The sequence below is a fragment of the Rhineura floridana genome, chromosome 2 (genome assembly GCF_030035675.1).
Source record: "Rhineura floridana isolate rRhiFlo1 chromosome 2, rRhiFlo1.hap2, whole genome shotgun sequence".
Lineage (NCBI taxonomy): Eukaryota > Metazoa > Chordata > Lepidosauria > Squamata > Rhineuridae > Rhineura > Rhineura floridana.
Window position 1 is genome coordinate 45,861,117 of NC_084481.1, and position 19,813 is coordinate 45,880,929.

General features: G+C 39.1%; 2 protein-coding genes across 3 annotated transcripts in view; both read right to left on the reverse strand.

The window, feature by feature from the left end:
• Positions 1–79: 79 nt before the first annotated feature.
• KLHL41 (kelch like family member 41) lies at positions 80–13,235 on the reverse strand. The gene is made up of 6 exons (XM_061608561.1): positions 12,055–13,235; positions 8,698–8,855; positions 8,499–8,606; positions 7,325–7,510; positions 1,973–2,119; positions 80–417 (listed from the first exon to the last, which is right to left on the reverse strand). The coding sequence occupies exons 1-6, from the start codon at positions 13,162–13,164 to the stop codon at positions 306–308; spliced, it is 1,821 nt and encodes a 606-aa protein (XP_061464545.1). The 5' UTR covers positions 13,165–13,235; the 3' UTR covers positions 80–305.
• A 93-nt stretch (positions 13,236–13,328) lies between these two features.
• The window catches only part of BBS5 (Bardet-Biedl syndrome 5), a 28,394-nt gene continuing 21,909 nt past the window's right edge, over positions 13,329–19,813 (reverse strand). The window contains exons 9-14 of one of the 2 annotated variants that reach the window (XR_009760477.1): positions 19,536–19,670; positions 19,360–19,443; positions 17,649–17,672; positions 16,964–17,525; positions 15,137–15,169; positions 13,329–13,545 (exon numbers count right to left, since the gene is read on the reverse strand). Coding sequence is in view for 1 of the 2 variants with exons in the window: in XM_061608562.1 (XP_061464546.1) it covers positions 17,424–17,525; positions 17,649–17,672; positions 19,360–19,443; positions 19,536–19,670 (345 nt within the window). In the remaining variant the exon portion in view is untranslated. Of the gene's footprint in view, positions 13,546–15,136; positions 15,170–16,868; positions 17,526–17,648; positions 17,673–19,359; positions 19,444–19,535; positions 19,671–19,813 lie in introns of those variants that run through there. The other variant, XM_061608562.1, reaches the window with a different exon arrangement.

Sequence of the window (19,813 nt, forward strand, 5' to 3'; positions counted from 1 at the left end):
TGTTTTGTGTATGGAGCTGCAGCAAAAACTGCACAGGTAGAAGCCTGAGACAACTCGGGTGAAATCTCCAAGACTAATGTGTAGTCAAAATTAATTTTATTCAGTGTTACAACAGAATTTACTTCAAACTGTTAGTAAAAACTAGGGAGGGAGGCATTTTACACCTACCGCATTTAAGACAGATACATAAACGTTTAATGAATAAAGATAGGCTTTGATCTCTCTCTGTACAGGATAAGCTTACACAACAAAACCAGAGGGGCTATTTAAAAAAATCCTCATCTTTAGTCAGTCAGCTTTTCACTTCACAGCTTTGACAGCTTGAACAGATTCAGGCCAACAGAAAGACAAGAGGCTCCAGAAGCATAGCGAATTTCTTTTAGCATACCACACCACTCTTTCTTCTCATCATCATATCTGCAGGGACAAAAGTTACTATAAGTAGGCATCTTAGATCTCTGAGCAAGGCAGCCCTCATTTAGTTTTAGGCCTTTCCTCAACAAAATAACATATTAATGATCTTCACGCTTCAAATGAGAGTTTCTGCTCTAACATAACACAGAGGTAAGTGACAAGCTAACAATAACCTAAGGATAGAGCTACATGTTACAGGATAAGCATTACTTCAGAATGCAAAGAGGAACGGGGTAACCTCAACACAGGGATGGCACTTTTGGCAGCAGCCACTGCTATGTCTCTGTCCTACAACATGCAGTGCCATCCTTAGCTATGTGCTTGACGAGATCTTCAAGCCCTTTATGGCTGTCCTTTCTCCTGTGGCAGGCAGTACAACCGCTTGAAACCCTCAAATACTTGTGTCTGTGGACATTCTCAGTGTGCCTCCTGCTACCCTTCCATCTTCCAAGTCTTCTCCCAAAATATTTGAACTAGCAGACTGAAGAACAGGACCATTAAAAGAGACTTCCTAGTTAGTCTATATCCATTCTTTTTAAAGCTTTCTGCCTTTAGAGAACCCTTTACATGTTAATATGTCTGCCACCTAACTCCAGTGTACTATAGAGAATTTGGGGGCATGTTCTGGAGTGCATATGAAATGATGACCAAGCCTAATAGACCTCATGAACTGAAAGTGCACTTTAGAACACACCCACCCAACATTCCCTTGCAGCTGTGCAGGCAAACGTTCAGGAAGCTTTTCTTCCACTACTGATCTTTTCATTGAAGAAATTTACTCAAACACAGTTACTGGACTACAACTACCATTATCGTGACCACTGGCCATGCTGGCAGGCTGATGGCAGTTTTCTCATCCCTGCTTTAAAATTTCACTATTCTAGAAATCCTGTCATCCATAACAGACATAATCTGAATTAGTTGACATGGGATATTTCTATTTCAAATGTAAAAGGCCCAAAATCACTATACTGAAATGGGCCAAAAGAAAGTCTAGCATAACCCCGTGGGTAACAGACAGAAAAATCCATCCACCAACCCTTAGCACAGACCCGTGTCTGCAATCCAGATTACACTGTGTCAGAACAAAAGAAAACAGTACTTGCAGAGCAAACACACAGAGAACTCAAGCAAAAAGTCTGGCCTGCTTGTGAATGAAGAGGTTATGCCTCACTTAGATCTGGAAATAATATGACAAATTTTAAATTAACCTGATGTTTTTATGACAGAATATTAAGATTATTTTGTAATCTGAAGTGCATAATATTTTGTAGCCAAAAGGCCCAAATTAACTGGCTTCTTCTTAGGAGCTGAAATAAGACAAAGATTGTTAATAAAAATTAAACCTATATTAGAACATTTACAAAAACAGCTGTTCTTCTCTGGGCTCTGCAGATGATCTCACATGGTACTAACATGAAACATTTTCCAGGGCAAGCCTATACATGTCTACTCAGAAGTAAATCCCATTAAGTCTAATGGGAATTGCTGCCAGATAACCATGTATAGGATTGCAGTGTTAGATAAGCAAAAAGAGTAATATTCAATCATAACTTACTTCCAGATGTCATTAACCTCATTAGGTGCAAATTCCTTTGTTTCAAGCTGAATCATAGCAAAGCCACCAATCGCATACAAGGAGCCAGACAGTTCAACTAAACTGATAGAGCTTCTCTCCTGTGGAAACTCTGGCATAACTTCCCATCTGTAATTTAACAAATATAATGTTCAGTTTTAAAACATGATGTTGGTATAACAGCTCTGAAGATAAATACATTCATATATTAAAAAATAAAGAGTCGTCACAAAAGGATCCTTTCTGTGATCACAACTCTTTCAATGAACAGAGTGAAAATGTTGGATTCAACCCACACTCTGGGATGTGCTGGAAAAATTGTGGTCATGCTACAATATATACATGTCAGGTTGTGTTGCCCTGCCATGAAAAAAAATGAAATATAGTTCACAGAAAAAATTGTGGAAATAATCATCACTATGTTGTTGAGCTATATTAAGAAGAAAAATTGTGTTTTTTACTAAACATTAACATAAAATATGTTGTCAGCAACTAGACTGATGATAGTCCAACACTGTAAAGACTACACATCTTTAAGCAGAAGATGGTGCTTGACTTGCTCTTGTTTATGTTCTGTTGTGATTTTCTGGCTTTTATTCATCTTACTGAGCCCCACCATGGTATCACTTTGCAATAAAGGATGGGTTAAAACATTTTAAATAAATAAATATGAATTTGACATACATTAATGATGAATAGACTTCCTCAGCAAATAAGAGTAAAGCATGCCAAAAGAACAGAGTGCTGTTCAAAAGACTATTGGTCATTTATCAGTTCTACAGAAAATACAGAATCATATAGCAATCTGTATGATGAATCACATCAAAGCAGCTTAGTATATATTTACTTCTTCATAGTTATACAACTGAATTTGACATTATAGGAAGGATATTGAATCAAGAAATAAATTAAGAAACATGGAATGAATGGTGCAGGGAACAGGGAAAATAAATTTGTGGACTTCAAAAAATGTTGGTGTATAATAAAACAAAAGTTAATATAACACAAGTTACTGTAGATCAAATTTGCTATTAAAACTACAAGTATTGGGATTAAAACACCTTCAAGTATTATAAACGTAATCCTCATAATTAAAAAGTAGTCACATTTTGTTCAGTAAATTGAGAGAGAAGTATATTTTTCCAGTGTTTGCCAAAGTGCTGTACATTTTCTGATTAAACCTGGCTAAGAAATTAATTTTGTAGACTCATACATTATATTTTATATCAATCAGATTAGGGGTGGAGTAGGCTAACTCCTGTTTTGCAATATCTATTTTTTATTTTCTTTAACGAGAATTCCCATTTACTTATTTTTTAAAAAGAATGCACGCTCAGGACCTCCTCACCCTTACAGTGATGATATACTTGATCCCAAGTATATGCAAATGATTATAAAAAGTGCTTTCCTTGATAAAAGACCCTTCTTTTCAAGCATTCTTCATAAGAATTCTAGCAAGCAGTAAGTTCTATACGGTCCACCAGAAAGAGGCAACAAGACACACTCAGGATATGTCCTACGGTTCCACTTGGATATCTGTAGTTCCAAGCAGTGAGTGTGAACTCTTGGTTTTCTGTGTTTATCATTTGGTTTATAAACTATGGAGACTAAAGTATATAAAGAGAGATCACCTTCAAAGTCACAAGATGGAACCCAGTTGCACTAACAAAAGTGCTTATGATCCAGTGGATCAGAAGTGGTTCATGAGGGGGCAACGCTGTGCTTGTTAGGACATGACAAGGTGATAGTGGGGTCAGAGTAGCTCTGGGGTCATGGTGGCTTCACAGGTGTGTGAACATCTATAGGGCCACTGCTGCTAATGTGGAGCTCCACCAGCCTTGCCATCTCACTCACCACTATAGCACCACCTCTGCTTCCACACACATACTTGTGAGTCACTACTGCATCAGATGTTTCTGCTAACGGAAGAGGAAGGGAGGCAATCTAAACACAATCACGCCTATCCAGGAAGGACTACGAAAATCCAAAAGCAGGTTTCTATACATCAGTGGTGAGGGAACCTCAGGTCTGTGGGCCTAGTTGGGCTCAGCAAATGTCTTAATTTGGCCTGCAAGGCTATTTTTCCCAAATCATGGCCATCTGCCCCATAGATGACATAAAGCCATTACTGCAAACAAACAATAGGAGCTTAAAGTGCACCTCCAATTATTTCTTGGTAAGCAGGGCTTGCTGTCAGCACTGATAAGCTGATATTGATGTCAGGTAATTGGCAGGAAGGACAGTTCCGGTTTCCCACCCTGCAGTATATGAATGAATCCCCTGCTAGACCAGAATAACACAAGTTGTTCCCATGCTGGAGCTTATGCAACCAGTGTTTTGTGTTACATGCACAGTTCCCAACAATACCAACCACCTGTTTGATGACAAAGTGAGGGAGATTCATTCCAGATACTTTTTTACTCCTGGCAGATTCATACTCTGTTTCAAACTGGTGGTCCATGGCTGACAGCACTGAACATATGTTTGGGTTCCTAGGTGTACACATTTCTCTGATCATGGTCATTAAGTTTGAATATGTCCCATTGATTACAATGGAGCTTACTTCTAAGTAGGTCATTTATCAGTTCATTCTAGGAGAGCAAAACATTTGTTTTGAGTTCAACCATTTAAGAATGAGATGCTGCAAACAATAAAAATTTATGGGCCAATGAACTGCACATCTAGAAATTCTTCAAGAAGAAACTGAAATCTAGTTAGTGTTAAGGAAGTGATCCAGCCCAAATGTGTTCATCAACACTCATTCTCTGATATTCACTAACAGGCAAAAAACCTTGCAGTTTAAGAATGTACCTATAGCCAACAGATATTTCTATCAAACTTTAAAAAGCAGGGAAATTGGGCAGCTAGAGTGAATGCACCAGGGGAGCAGGAGACCTGACCTCCTCTCTGACATATTGGACTGCCCTACAAATTTGTCAAAATGCAAACACAATTTGGGTTGGTCTTTCACAGTCCAATCCACTTCCTGTGTAGCTTGCAAGAATTTGGTCACATGTGCCTCTGAGCATATGGTGAGTGGTGGCAATACCTGCCATCTCCAAAGATGGAGAATTACATTTTTGTATGTTTGTTGGTGTTCTTACTTTGCTTCATTCCTGTGTTACTATTGTTTCTACACACACTGTAGGGGTGAGACTGTGCTGGGACCATCAAGGGGCAAGTTTTTCCACCTGCCTTGCCCCACCCCTCTGCCTGGGCCATATCAGGAGATGCTGCAGACTGAGAGGTAGTGCTGCTGGGGTAAGACTGTGCTGGGACCATCAAGGGGCACACTTTTCCACCTGCTTTGCCCCCTCACCCCTGCTCTCAGTGACATTTTTCTGGGGACTGTCCTTTACCAGGAAGATGAATGCTTTTGGATAGCTGTTGATGCTTTTTAGAAATGCTACAATTTTGTTAGTCTGATTTTTTGTAAATTGTATTGTTTTTATTTGTATTTTGTATTTGTGTTTTTTATTTGTGTGTAAGCCACCTTGGGGACCATTTTGGCCAAAAGGCGGCCTAGAAATAAAACAACAAAACATACACAGAATCTAATCTGGAAAATTTTATTTCTCCCATTATTCATCCTAGAAACCTGTGTCAAATTTATCTTTATTAATTTCAATGCCTTTTTATTAGTCAGTGTCATATGATGGTGAAGACAGCCTTTTGTGTTTCAAATTGTAGGTTATGTTCTATTTCTATTTTGGGTGCATTAATAGTTGAATCTGAAACTGCAGTCTGATGTAAAAGCAGACGGATTACAATATGTTGCTACTTCAGGAATGACTCTAGCTGTTGTAAAAAACAAACTTAGCCTGCCCAAGATGCATGTTTTCAGTCTGCTATGTTTAAATCACTTCATTTAAGGCAAGGTGGACACAGTCATTTAAAAACATAGAGGACACCTAGAATTTTGCTAGAATATATTTCACCTCGTATTGTTTTATTTTGTGCAAACTGAGGTACTCCTAATGTCCACTGGAGACTATTCTGCAGAATAGTCAGTGCCATTATTCCACAATTATGTTTGGAGTTTTTTTAGTGTAAATTTTGCAAAGTGTTGCTGTACTTCACTTAGTCACAGACATAGAAGCAAAAGAAAATGATTTCCTATAGGAAACTTAACTGAAATTGCAAAGTAAATCAGACATATTTAAAGTGACTATCTGAACTATGTCAACTGTCTTAATAATGCCACTTCTTCCCTGCTAAAACAAGATCAGCACAGCACTGAGAGGAAGGGAGGGTAGGACGAGGGGGATTAGATTGGGTGATTGGCACTGGGCACAGGGGAAGCCCCTTTCCTTTCCAAAAGGAAAATATTGTGAACACTATCATTGCTTTTCAGGGTTCCCCCCACCTTTTTATTCTACAGCAGGCACTGTAGCCACCCACCCAAATTTAAACCAAAGCTGTCCCAGGCCACAGCCACTCCAGGCCTTTATTTCACTTTAGACAGTCATGGGTTCTATCAAAGAATCCTGGGAAGTGTAGTTAGTGAAGGGTGCTGAGAGTTGCTAGGAGATGCCCTGTTCCCCTCACAGAGCTTCAATCAGAGTGGCTGACTGTTAAACCAGTCTGGCCACTGGAGCTCTCTCAGGGGAATAGGAGTCTGCTCTCAGCACACTTCACAAACTACACTTCCCAGGATTTTCTGAGGGAAGCCATGACTGTCTCATGTGAAATCAAAATCTGGTGTGGGTGTGGCCCCGATTAGGCAAGCCAAGCAGCTGTAAGTCTGGCTTTTAGAACATTGACAGTTGGTTCTTACTGAGCATGCCCGACATTATCATTCAGTTCAATGCAAAATTTATTAAATTAATTAAAAATCAGCCAGGCATTTTTTTAACTTTTAAACTGCAGAAGATGAAGGTCAGAGTATGGGGCAAGGTCAGTAACAGGATTACGGGTACTCTGTGAACATGGCTGATTTTTAATGAATTTCAACAGATTATGAGAACTGACTCTGGCGTTTTTTCTCTCTCTTTAGACTTTGAACTCTTAATTCTTTCTGACTGTTTTGTTTATCACCATGAAAATTGACAGGGTTGTTAAGCAAGCGTTTCTGAGTTCAGGAGTATAAGTTTTGTAAGGTTTTGTTTTCAAATGATCTTATGGGAAGCATCAGAATGGGAAGGGGGGTATTTTCAATTTAACATTACGGAATATGAAAAATCCATGCTGGCTATAGTATACAGCCACTCTCGTGGCTGTATAATCATATAACTTCAAAGTGATTAACAAAAATACTAAGTAACAATAGTCAAAATCAGGCAGGACATTATACACTGTGCCATGTTCTTAAAAGAGGATAGATATCTCACTAACTTGTTAGTGGTGAGATCAAATGCTTCAACAGAAGCTGAGAGGCCATCTTCAGTAACACCCCCTGCAATCATAATTTTGCCTTTATGGATAGCAATACCAAACATAGAACGAGCCACTTTCATAGGGGGAAGATCACGCCAGTCTCCCCTCTTGGAATTGTATAGAAATACTCTGTTAGTGCATTTTCTGAGGAAAGAAAGAAGCAACATGAATTGTTGTCAGAAATCATATCAGCAATCACAACAAAAAGGTTTGAACGCCTTGCAAAACATTTCCATTTAGAAGACAATAAGCTTTCAAATTTGGAAAATGTTTCCAACGTAAAATGATCCAATTGCAGCACAATGGAACCAAGAATGCACTTCTGAATATACAGACCAAACATCCCATGGCCATAACATCCCATGACCTCAAATGAGAAGATAATACCTTAATTTTTACCTATGCCCTTAGTTCTTTTTTAAAAAATTTCCTGCATTTTCATTGTAAATGTCATCTTCCTAAGAAATTTCTCTATCCTTTTTTCGAATTGCTGTCTTAGCTTCCATGGTCTGGTTCAAAATGCAAATGTGTTATGAACAAAGATGGAAATCAAAACTTGTAACTAAATAATTTTAAGCCTCTCTGTATTTTCAGTTGCTTATATGACATTAACATATGCATGCTAGGATCCAGAGCCTAGTTGAATGCTACATTATTTAGTGGCTTTTCAGAATTTCTACTTCGTAAGTTATGGTCTGCTCAAAACTGTAAAAAATCTGAAAAAAATGTGAGAAAAAATTATGTTCAAGGCCCATTGCATTTAATATATAGTGAACTCAACAAAGAGTATGATACAGAGAAAATGCCATTCAAACCAGCATTTGGCATATAGTTCAATACAGCAGCCTCCCCAGCTAGAATTCTTGGTATAGTGACAAGGGACACAGGCAATACTCCATGTGAGTCATGGGATCATGAGCTCCCCTCCTCAGCCCCTTTCCTCTCTTCCATGAATCCCCCTACCCCCAGCTTTCACTTCCATTAAGGATTACACTGGTACCAACCTTAACCAAGGTTTATGCTAACAAGGGGCTATTATTAATCAGGTTTCGAAACCAGGGTGGAAGTATCAACATTTTATCACGACTTTTTTTTCTTGGAACCCTCTTGAAGCTATCTATCAGGTACTCACTTATCATCAGTTTTTCCTCCAAGACAATATATAGCTCCATTGTGTGAAGCGGTAGCATGACCATACACTTTGAGTGGGAGTTTTTTGACCTCATTCCATTTGAGTGACCTGGAATGGAAGAGGGAACCAGTAAGGCATTTCAGTGTAACAGAAAATTAATTAAAATCTCCAGTAAATATAACAACATTAGGCAACCTACGTGGGATCATAGCATAATACTGAATCCAGAGACTCTTCGGTTTGAAGGTCCTTGCCTGCAATTACATAGATTTTGTTGTCTGCTTCACCCAGTCCAAACAGGCATCTGGCTGATGGCAATGGAGGAAGACCAATCCATTCAGAAGAGACGGCATCCAGCTTTTCTCAAAATTCAGAATAAGAAGCATTAACAAAGACATTAACAAAGGCGATTAACATTGCTGCCCTGGGCTCCTGCTGGGAGGAAGAGCGGGATATAAATAAAATGATAAATAAATAAATAAATGATAAATAAAGAGATACAGTGGAAAAGGGTACATAGGCTAGAGGGACAGTAGAAGAGAACACACAGAGGTGCTAGTGAACCGAGTAAAATAAACTAACGGAGACAAACTGGAAAATGGTGGGAAAACTGTAAAATAAAAGATAGAATAAGCAGGTGAATGTACAGAATCGCCACCACCACCACCATCACCACCACTCTAGCCACATGCAGTGAAAATCCTGAAGGTGCTGCCATTGTGGAGGTTGCCATTCTGGAGGTTGAGAGTTAGAAGGTGGGAGCCACACCTGAGTGTGTGCACCTAAAACCTCTAGCACAGAACTCACATATAGGATTGTAGAGACAACGAAGATCTGCTCCATGGCAACCGTTTATTTATTATTATTTATTATTTGATTTATATCCCACCCTTCCTCCCTGCGGGAGCCCGTTCTTAAACGTTTTACCAGTTTTAAAACCTTTATGCATTGTGATGAGGAGTGGAAGTGATCTTTTTTAGTCCTATCCCACAAACTTCCACAACAAATATCTTGGTGATAATCCCTCCTCTCAGAGTTTTGTAGCAAACTTATCTGTCCCAATTCATCTTTTGAAAATTACTATTCTGTGCCCTGCCCTGATAATGATCAATGTTTGCTACTTCTTCACTGCTATGTATTTTTGTTCCTTCCTTATGACTATTTCTTGTTCAGACTTTCCCTCCAGCATCTATTTTATCCCCCACCCAGAGATTTCTCTTTTTACCTGGGTCTATTTTTCACAGCGTTGCAGTACAATTATCTCAGCACCTCATACTGGGCTGAGTTGAATAGGAACCTTTTATTGCAAACATTTCACCCACTGCAAAAAGGATAGATGCACTCTCCTGAAACCTATGACTGGATTCTGTATTTTTTTAGTTACATTTTTAAGATGCTTTTAGTGAATTTATGCTGCTTTTGTATATATTTGTTTTTATTTGTATATGTGCTCAGACATCTTTCTATTATTAAGCAATCTACACATTTTCTAAAATAAATAATTTTTTTTAAAATGTGCAGTACATAGCCTCTCAATGAAGAGGGAGAGATTGTGATATTTCAGACTTCAGGTGGGGCCCCATGACTGGATCAAACTTTCTTGACACAGACAACTGTCAGGGAGAAGGTTTCAAGCCTACTCTTTTCACAGACATCTTGGTTTTCTATGTGCAGAAGGGGGGATAAGTGAAGACCCTCCCTCATTTTGTTTAATGTTAAAAGCAGCAGCACTGGATGGGTCAGCGTTGGGAGTTCTCTCTATGCCATTTTTTCTGGTATAAAATTCCCACACACTCCCCAACTACCTATATATTCCCTGTTGCAGGGCAAATAAGAGTTTTTAGTTAATGGCTTTAAACTAACTAGGGTTGCTGGTTATGTCTGAATTCAAGGGAGCTCTGGTTAAACTATGGATTGGTCTAACAAGCCAGAATCAAACCATGGTTGATGATCCTGGCTTCTTAAGAATATATAGGCTGATAATTCTTAAAACTAGTTGGTCCTCCTTGAGTTCAGATACAAGAAGGAACTCTAAGGCTTCTGATTTTAAGTTCAATTCTCAATGGAGCAAAGTTTATATTCTGAAAAACTTAATAAAGAACACTGATGAGGAGAGCAAATGTATTACACGTTTTGACCTAGACACCTACACATACCTAGACTCAGGGCCGCTTCTAAAGGGCGGCTAGGTGGGGCACTGGCCTGAGGGCCCCTGGAGCTAAAGGAGGCCCTCCGCTCTCCTTCCGTGATTTGCGGAAGCGTCCGTGGACCGCCATCCCCCCACTTTATCTACCTTTCCATTGTTTTTTGCGGCATGCAGATTTGCCATCAATTAAGATGGCGGCAGAGGTTTCCTTAAGGGACTGAAGCCTCTGCTGCCATCTTTGTTGATGGCACGCATGCGTGCTACACATGCGCATTGCTGCCATCAACAAAGATGGCAGCAGAGGCTTCAGCCCCTTAGGGAAACCTGAGCCGCCATCTTGATTGATGGCAAACCTGCATGTGCTGCAAAAAACAACGGAAAGGTAGGTGAAGGATGGGGCTAGTGGGGTGATGGCGGGTGGCATGGAAGCTCCTGTCCTGCTTAAGTTCCATGGATCGCAGAGGGGGAGCGGAGGGGCCTAGGACAGGCTAGTACTCAAGGGCCCCAGCATGCCTGGGGCCGGCCCTGCCTAGACTACATATAATCTGCAAAAGCAGATGTCCATACATAATCAACTTGCTCTGCTGAAATGAATGGGGAGGGCCTTGGAAGTGAAGGTCTATGTGCATGTAAGCAGAGAGGCTGTGCCCATCAGAAATTGCTGGACTGGAATTTCAAACTGTGTGAGGGAAAATGAGAAGAGAACAAAATAGAAAATGGATAAATACGGGCAAGATGCTTAGGCCCACAGTAAAAATCTACTTTAGATCTGTTCAGATGTTCACTGAGCACATATACGAAGGGAGCAGGTTCGTGCCCACTTGTTCCTGTTGGCTCTGCCCCCACCCCAGGCTCCCACTTGGCAGGAGGTCTGAAAGAGTCTATCCAAGTATAAACTGTACATGAGTAGTCTCTTTTGAGACCTTCCAGCAAACATGCTTACAGAACAGGGCTGTGAAGGGATGTCATCCTACCTCCCCTGTATTCAAACAAATGTCTGGACAGTGCTTTTATATCAGACTGCACATGGTGCCACAGGTTCTATTAGAAAGACAATACAATTTCAGTTTCACATCCAGAACATTTTGTAGACCAACACAGAGATAACAGGTGCTGTTTGCAATTTTTTTAAAAAAGCTTTTATGGGAAACCATCTAATATCATAGTGGAAATTAGAAAGTGATATAGCATTGAGCATAATCTGGAAGGAATGTTGAAATTAAAGGATCAATGGTAAAATTATTGGATAAATTATTAAGCACCTTTGGATTTCTAATCATTTTTGACCCGAACTAGAAAGATATTACAGAATGTACAACTTCTAGAGGCTGAGGGATGATACACCAAAGGGGCTGCACAAAAACTATTTATTCCCATACCCAACAAACCAAACAAGCAGAAGATTTATACCTGAAAAAAGTATGACTGGAAAGGCTGTTCCTTGTTCTCTTCGTCCACATACAGTCCTCCCACTACAAAGACCTGCTTTTGTTTAGTGACTACGCTGGAATGATTTCTGGGAATCTGTTCTGACAGTGCAGCCAGATAGCATTCATTCTCTGTAGGATCATAAGCCACAGAAGCAGTATCATTGATGAGAAGAATGAGGTCTTTAACAAACATTCCATGTCTCGGAATATCATTTAGGTAGCCAGGGAGTAAATTTTCATCCCCTACGTCACCATTAACCTCGCCTTTGGCTGACTTTCCCGCACTTTTGGTAGGCTCAGGCAGTTTCCCAGCATATGCATCTTTAATAACCTTAAACTTTTTTGAAATATCTGGGTTGCTTTTGAGTATATCGTTCTTCTCAACATGCTCCTTGAAATATTTCTCATCCATCAAGCGAAAGCGGATACAGTCAAACACTTCTCCAAGACTCTTCACTCGATTTTCTTTATCTGCTTGTACCCAACTCATTACGGCCTCAAAAACCACTTCCTCCTTTTCAGTATTCAAGCTGTCTGGTGAAATAACTGATATGAGTTCATGAGGAGCAAGCTGCCTGAAGTCCTCTTCTTTGCAAATCTTCACAAAGTGGTCTGACACAAAATCGCGGGCAGACAGTGCAAGTCTTGGGCAGTCAAGGAGGAGACCTAATCTAAGGATGGCCAGGCAGTTACCAACAGCAAGCCTCTTCTGAAGGTACGAAACGCAGACAGTGAAAACCGAGGGAATTTGAAAGCGGCTTGCCAAGGCAAAAATATCTTGTACATTAGAATCATTGAGGTCAATGCTTGCAGAATAAAGGTACTTCACAATCATATCTAGGATGACAGGATCAACATTGTCTAGAACTACCTCTTTCTTTTTCTCCTCACTTTGCTCAGATAAGAAGTACTCACGGAAATAAGGACTACAGGCTGACAGAATCAGTCTGTGGCAAGGAAGACTTTTATCCCCAGCTTTTAGGGAACAATCAACAAACTTTTTCTCTTCCAGAAGCTCCCTAAGGCCATCTTGAAGAAGAGTGGATTGATAAAGTCGAAGCTCTTCAGTGAGTTCTTTTTGGGAATCCATTTTATGGAAAGCTTGGTAGAAGTAAAAGCCTTCTTAGTGGTACCTAGGTCTGCCTGAAAAAGACAGATCAATGTGCTTTGCCCAGCTTGAAGCTTCTGTAATTTAATCTTGCCTGCTAAATATAGGTACAGACTTTCACAAGCTGGAATTTAGGATGGATGGTGTGGAAAGAAGAGTAGAGCTTGCAGCTGTTATGGGTTGAAAGAAGCAACTGTTGGTTTTAGTCACTAGGGAATTACTTTTACTTGGTTACACACACTGAATCACCAAGCTTACTTGTACCATATAGTTAGAACCCAGAGTCAGTAAGGTTGCAGAATTAGGAACAAAGTAGTCATTATGAAGTAGGTCTTCAGTATGTTCATGTTACTCAAGCATGATCTGGAAAGTTGAAAGTCAGCAGGCAGAGCTATGATAGCCATTCATAACAGATTAATTGAAAATAATTTAAAATGTTTTTTTCCCAGAAAAATCAGGCCACTGTATATGTCTATGAAAACAAGTTCCCATTAAATGGCTGCTAGATACATCTAGAATGTTATTTTGATTTATTAACATACTCATCCTTTAAGCAATGGAAAAATGTCCACTGATTTCAAACAGAAGCAGAAAGCATTTTGAGTCTCAAAATATTAGCAGAGTTCAGTGATCCAGTGAATGATTGCCATGCGGGCGAGATATGTATGCTTAGCCAAGCTGGGTGTACATTTTATATCATTCCAGAATGGCAAGTGTTCTGCTGCTGGAGTCAAAGTACGAATGTAAGTTTTCAGGAAACACATTAACTACTCATTAGATGAGTCAACAGGTACAATTCTGCTACCGCTGTGGTTAATAAAACTTTTTTTTTTTTTACTGGATCAGGATGGCAGCCAAAGCCTGTAATTGTATCATTTACTGACATTCACCTTTATGCTTTCAATATAAAAGAACTTTCCTCTAGCAATGGGCTGGATCCAGACTAAGTTAGTCACACTTAGGACCTATTGAAATCAATGTAAAAAAGTTAGTCATTACTATTTTAAGTTTCAATGGTTTCAGTGAGACGTAAAGGTGTAATCTAGGCTGCAATCCTGACTCTACTTATCTAAGAGTAAGACCCATTGAATTCAATAGTACTTACTTCTGAATAGACATAATTAGGGTTCTGCTGTTAGTCTGGATCCACCCATACAGGTTTAGAAAATATTAAATAGGTTCTGCTCAATGTATACTCAAAAGGTCAGCTGTTAAATAACAGCTGGATGAACAAGTCATTTGGCTTTTTTCCATTTATAGAAATTGTTGGCAAGGTCTTATCTTACTTGAAAATATAGCAGCTGCCTCTCTCTAACAATACACTGTTAGCTCACTGCATGAAAAAATGTTGTGATACTCCTTTTTGTAACGTTTATAAAACAAAGCTGAACTGAAGGGTTTTTTTTCTGATTTATAGTACTATGAAAGTATACTAGAGACCACTAGGTATCAGGCAACTAATAAATTAAATTTTATATGACATTGGAATTCTGGCAATGGGCATGATTCAGTGTTGTGTGACCAGACTTACATTCATGCTATGGGACTACACCTTCCTCTCGTCCCTCCTGAAGCTGATGGGGAAAAGAGGAAGGTGAAATCCTGATACATGAGTGGCAGTACATACTCTTTGTGCATGGACAGCACTGAATGGAACCCAATGACAGAACTAAAATCACACTTGCATATTTATATTCTATATTCCTTTTCAACGTAACACTCTTAAGTAGCAGATCCCATTTATTCAATCTAATTATTTGAATGCTTTGCATGTCCCAGAATGTTTTTATTTAAATGTAATACTGAAGGCTTGGAGCAGGAGATTGAAAGGCAGCTATAAAATATCCTGCTAGAGTCCATTACAAAAATCAAGTAAAATTCATACTAAATGCTAAAATTTCAACCCTCTACCACCCCACAAGTCAGCTCAATTTAAAAACGTCTCACAACTTACCCAAAACATGCAGACTCTCATAGCTGAATGAATCTGTAGTAGGAGGGAATTCCAGAGTTTGGATTAACAGCATTTGGTGCTGAGAAAGTAACTTAAGGGGTGTTCCTGAGCAATCATACAATTAGATAATAACACTGTCAACCTTGAAACAAGTTGTACTGAAATCAGATTTATTTCCACATTACAGTAGGGCCCCGCTTATACGGCGGTTTAGGGATCAGGCCCCTGCCGTAAAGCGGAAATAGCTGTAAAGCGGAACCCATTGACTATAATGGGCCGCGTCGCACAAAACTGACGCAAAATGCTGTAAAATCGCAAAATCAGCTTTAAAACAGGGAATTTCCCCTAATTGAGAGCCGCCGCATCAGCGGAATGCCGCAAAACGGAACACTGGTAAGCGGGGCCCTACTGTACTATGTCTGAGGAGGTGGTTGTTTGGAAAATTGCAATGGGATACAAAAGAAGAAAAGAGGGTTGTGATCTGTGATGTCCCTGTATATATAATACTGTAAATATGGTAAGTGTGGGTTTATTAGAGTATATGTGGTAAATAGACTGAGTGAGAGGGGGGAGTACATGGGTTGGAATGTTGATGAGTGTTGTATGATGATTGGCTGAGCGTTTCGAGTTTCTGAAGGTATAAATGAGAGGATGACAGTTTGGTTGGTTTTGGAGAGGGTTGGTTGGGTGGATTGGATTAGGCGGGTAGTGAGGCAGGATACTGATGACTAAGAAACACAAAGAGTAACACATCTTATGAAACCACACCCTTCTGGACTAAACCTTTAAGTAATCTTGTTATTCCCTGTGTATATAAATAAATATTTCTTGGTTTACCAAAACACCTGATCCTTGGCTGGGCTTTCACAGACCAGAAGGGTGGGCAGGGTATATACCAAGGTTGGGAAACAGTATCAATGGTGGCAGCGGTGAAGAGATAGTGTAACATCATCAGGTATCCAGAGCAACCCAGGGCTGTAATCTTTATAGGTACAAAGATACAGGGGGTTATGGCCTGTAAGTGCACTCAAGACACAACGTAGCAATAAGCCAGGAGGAGACGAAGGCACAGTCTCAAGGCAATATTGTTCATAGGGAGTGTCTGGTGGTGCTGCCTAGCAGTGGGATCTTGAGAGATCTTTGCTAGAGCTGGTGAGAGAACAGTTAAGAGACCAGGACCCTGAGGTGGGACCGTGACAAGATGATGACCATGGCTGGGAGCCTGACATGATCCCAATCCAAGATCTACTAGGATGAGAGAGTTTGGATTCTGCAGATCTTGGACTTTCCTAGTTAAGTCCCCACCCTGGCTGAGCTGAAGATATGCCAGCATAAGTCCCTCTCCCGGGTTTAGCTGTTATAATTTAAGACAGTGTAACTTACACTGGTGTAAGTCCAAAAAGAGGAGTGTTCTGGGGGCAGGATGGAGCAAAGAGAAAATTATACCTATTTCAAGTCCCTTTCAGCTCGGTCATATGACCTAGTAGCTCTATAGAATTTAGCTAGCACAAAGGGTGGTGTAAGTCAAATTCCTCCATGTTCCTCCTGAACAGAGTTTGGAATAGGGGTAACTTACACTGGTGTTACTTACACCAGCTTTCTATAGTTAGGGTTGCTGTGTAATTTAATGGATGAAGGTGATCACCAAATCTATGGTAGGTAATAACTAGTTAGTAAAAACTAATAAATTGCTTAGAGGTCTTTATAGTCAAGTGACATAAATTTTTGTCAAATAGAAATAAATAAAAATTGAACAGATGAAAGGTACAAGAAGAAGACAAATTCAACATTTGCCAAAGCATCCAGTAGTTTTCACAAAATCAGCACCTCATTTTCCAGCAAGCATCCAGAGTAACGGAATGTCCAGAACTTTAGTGGAATGAACTAGGAATAAGATATAATGACTGGGTCACAACTTGAAAATACTTTGCAAAAATATTATAAGTACCATAATGGCAGCAATGATTCAGAAACAGCACATATTCTTTCACTTATTCCCTTAATACATTTTTATTGACAGTCATATGTGTTCAACACATATATGCTAAATAAGCAAATAATTTTAAATGTAACCACTGAAAGCAATATATATAAATACAAAACAGTACACTGCATATCTTACAAATATAAGATCTTATTATAAAATGACTATACACTGTATATCATCTCTTTCTCGTAATAGTTTTCTTCTATATACAATAATCTCCATAAAACAGGCAGCAGTAGCCTCTTCATGACATGGCTTTTAGAAATTAAACAGATTCACTAAATATTGTTTAAATTAATATCAGCCCATTACTTCCCAGAGTCCTTGCAGTGTGAATCCATCTTTTAGTTTTTCTATTGCAAGTCCCAACTCTTCAGAAAAAACAGGCTCACGGTCCTGTTGCTTTTTTTTTCAGGAAATGAGGAAGAGAGAAAAATGAGGAGAAAAAAAAGGTTAAGGCAATCAATTAGGCCATTAGGAACGAACACATCATTAAGTTCTATTTAAAATAAAATAAAAACTTACTTTGTTCCCGTCAGCAAAATAAGCCTACAACAGAAAAGTAAAAATATATTAAAAACCTTAAAAAGTAATTATCTAAGGACAATATCCAATGTTAGTCACACTCAGACATATTCTACCTCTGTTTCATTCCCCCCTTAATCAGTATTGTATGAATATTTCCATTTTATCTATCAAATAAAAGAAAAATCCTTTCATCTTGGCAACTTTTTGAAAATATAGTATTAGAAAAAAGAGCTTGTTTAAAAACAAAGAAAATATTTGTATTACACATAACCAACAGCAATTCTGAGCAGTTTAAAATAGCTTGCTTCAATGCAATACACTGTTGTGAAACAGATGTCAGGATTGTTCATTAGTTCCTCATGTAAAAAACTTTGGATTGCCTCTCTTAAGAAATGTGTACTAGTGTGATGACTCAGGTGACTGTAAGGCAAATATTACAATATTGACATGGGAAATATCTACATGTATCCTTCCTTAACGAAAAAGAAGTAACTGAAAGGTGCTTAACAAACTCACCAGGCATTTTCAAATTAGTACATTTTAAGATGAAGATATAGGGTAATGTCTTGACATTTGAAAAATCCAGTATGAATGTGACTTTAAGCGACAGATGTTTGGCAAAAAACATTTTGGGTATATAATGTTCTGGGTCTCTGCCAGATTGTGCAAGGGGCTTCTACTTGTGCTACAAGATTTCCATTTCCTATTCTGAAGGGTCTCTGGAATTAAGGTAACTTTAAAAGTACCTTAGAAACTTTATCTTGTTTTGTCTTTTATAGGACAAAATATAGTTATATGGATTCTTATCACTTCACACAGTTGGACCACAAGAAAGGTATAGCTTCATGGTGATTGCTAGCTAAAATAGAACCACTCTGCTTAATCACTAACAATGTACAAGGAAACACCTTCTCAAATGAGTGTGAAACATACAAGCAAGCAAAAAATAAGGTACCTCAAGTAGTTTTCCATTCTTCAAAAATGAGAAGTATTCTATAAAATACAGGGTTGGACCCAGAGATGAACAACTGGAACTCCATTCATGCAGCGGGGCTTTCCTAGCAACTCCCCCTGCTCCAGTCCTCCACCCCCCACCCCCATCAAAAGCTGCTCCTAAGCATCAAGGGACCCCTGAAACAGTGTGGGATGGTGCATGGGGGACTGTAGCAGCACAGGTAAATCAAAATAATTTGGTGGGGCTGCCTCGTACAAGCAGAAGTGCCTTTGAGCTTGCACAAGACATCTTTGGATCTAATCCATGAAGTAATCTTTCCATAGGATCAGAATGTGCACCCTGACACTACAGATATTTATTCAGAATAAATTACACTGCTCCACTCACAGTAAACCATATTTACCATAAAGGAGCAGCATGCATACTGCCTAGTCACTCCTGCTTTGCTCTCCCTAATGCAACAACGCTTGGCTTACCATAATGTCCAAACCAGGGATTGTGGTTTGTTTCTTGGTTTATTGATCATGGTTTGTTAGAGAGAAAAGCCAATCTTCATTGCTTGTTTGGTCCTCCACACACTAGGGGAGGAGTGAAGTGAAAGTGATCTGGCAGCATTCACAGTAAGCCATGGGGCTTATAACGTGCAAACTGGGTCACTGAGTTCCATGGGGTTTACTACTAGATAAGTGTGCACAAGGCTGCATCCTTAGAGGTTAATCATCACAGGATTATTCTTTGTCTGTAGAACCTTACCACAAAAGCATCTGTCTGCTCATCTGCTTCTATCTCTACATCATCCTGTATCTGTTCCACTGTCAGATCTTCTAGCTGCTGAGGCTGAAAATTAACAAATGAAAGAAAACATGTTTAAATCTATTCCTTAATTATTTTTATGCAAGCAGTAGCTGTTTTATTTTAAATGGGAATACCTTTTCTTCCATTTCATAATCTACTCCAAATATAGGATTAACTGAAAAAATTTGATGCAGTGATTTTATTTCTTTTGATGTTCCCTCTAGCTTTTCAACTGGGTCAATCTTAAATCCAAGCACATAACCACCAGTCTGCAAGAGAGTATATGCTAAAATAAAACATTTCCAATAGTTATCCAACAGTATAATTATCCATATTCAGTAAATAGTTTTGACTGAAATTACATACATTTTTCATGGCTATAAAATGGTATACCACATCACAGAAAAGCCAC

Coding starts and splice junctions, on each gene's coding strand:
- KLHL41 (XM_061608561.1), bottom strand. CDS start 13,164: ATGGATTCCCAAAAAGAACTCACTGAAGAGCTTCGACTTTATCAATCC. Junction 8,607..8,697: donor GTATTATGCTATGATCCCAC/GTAGGTTGCCTA, acceptor CTTCCATTCCAG/GTCACTCAAATGGAATGAGG. Junction 7,511..8,498: donor GGAGGAAAAACTGATGATAA/GTGAGTACCTGA, acceptor TTCTTTCCTCAG/AAAATGCACTAACAGAGTAT.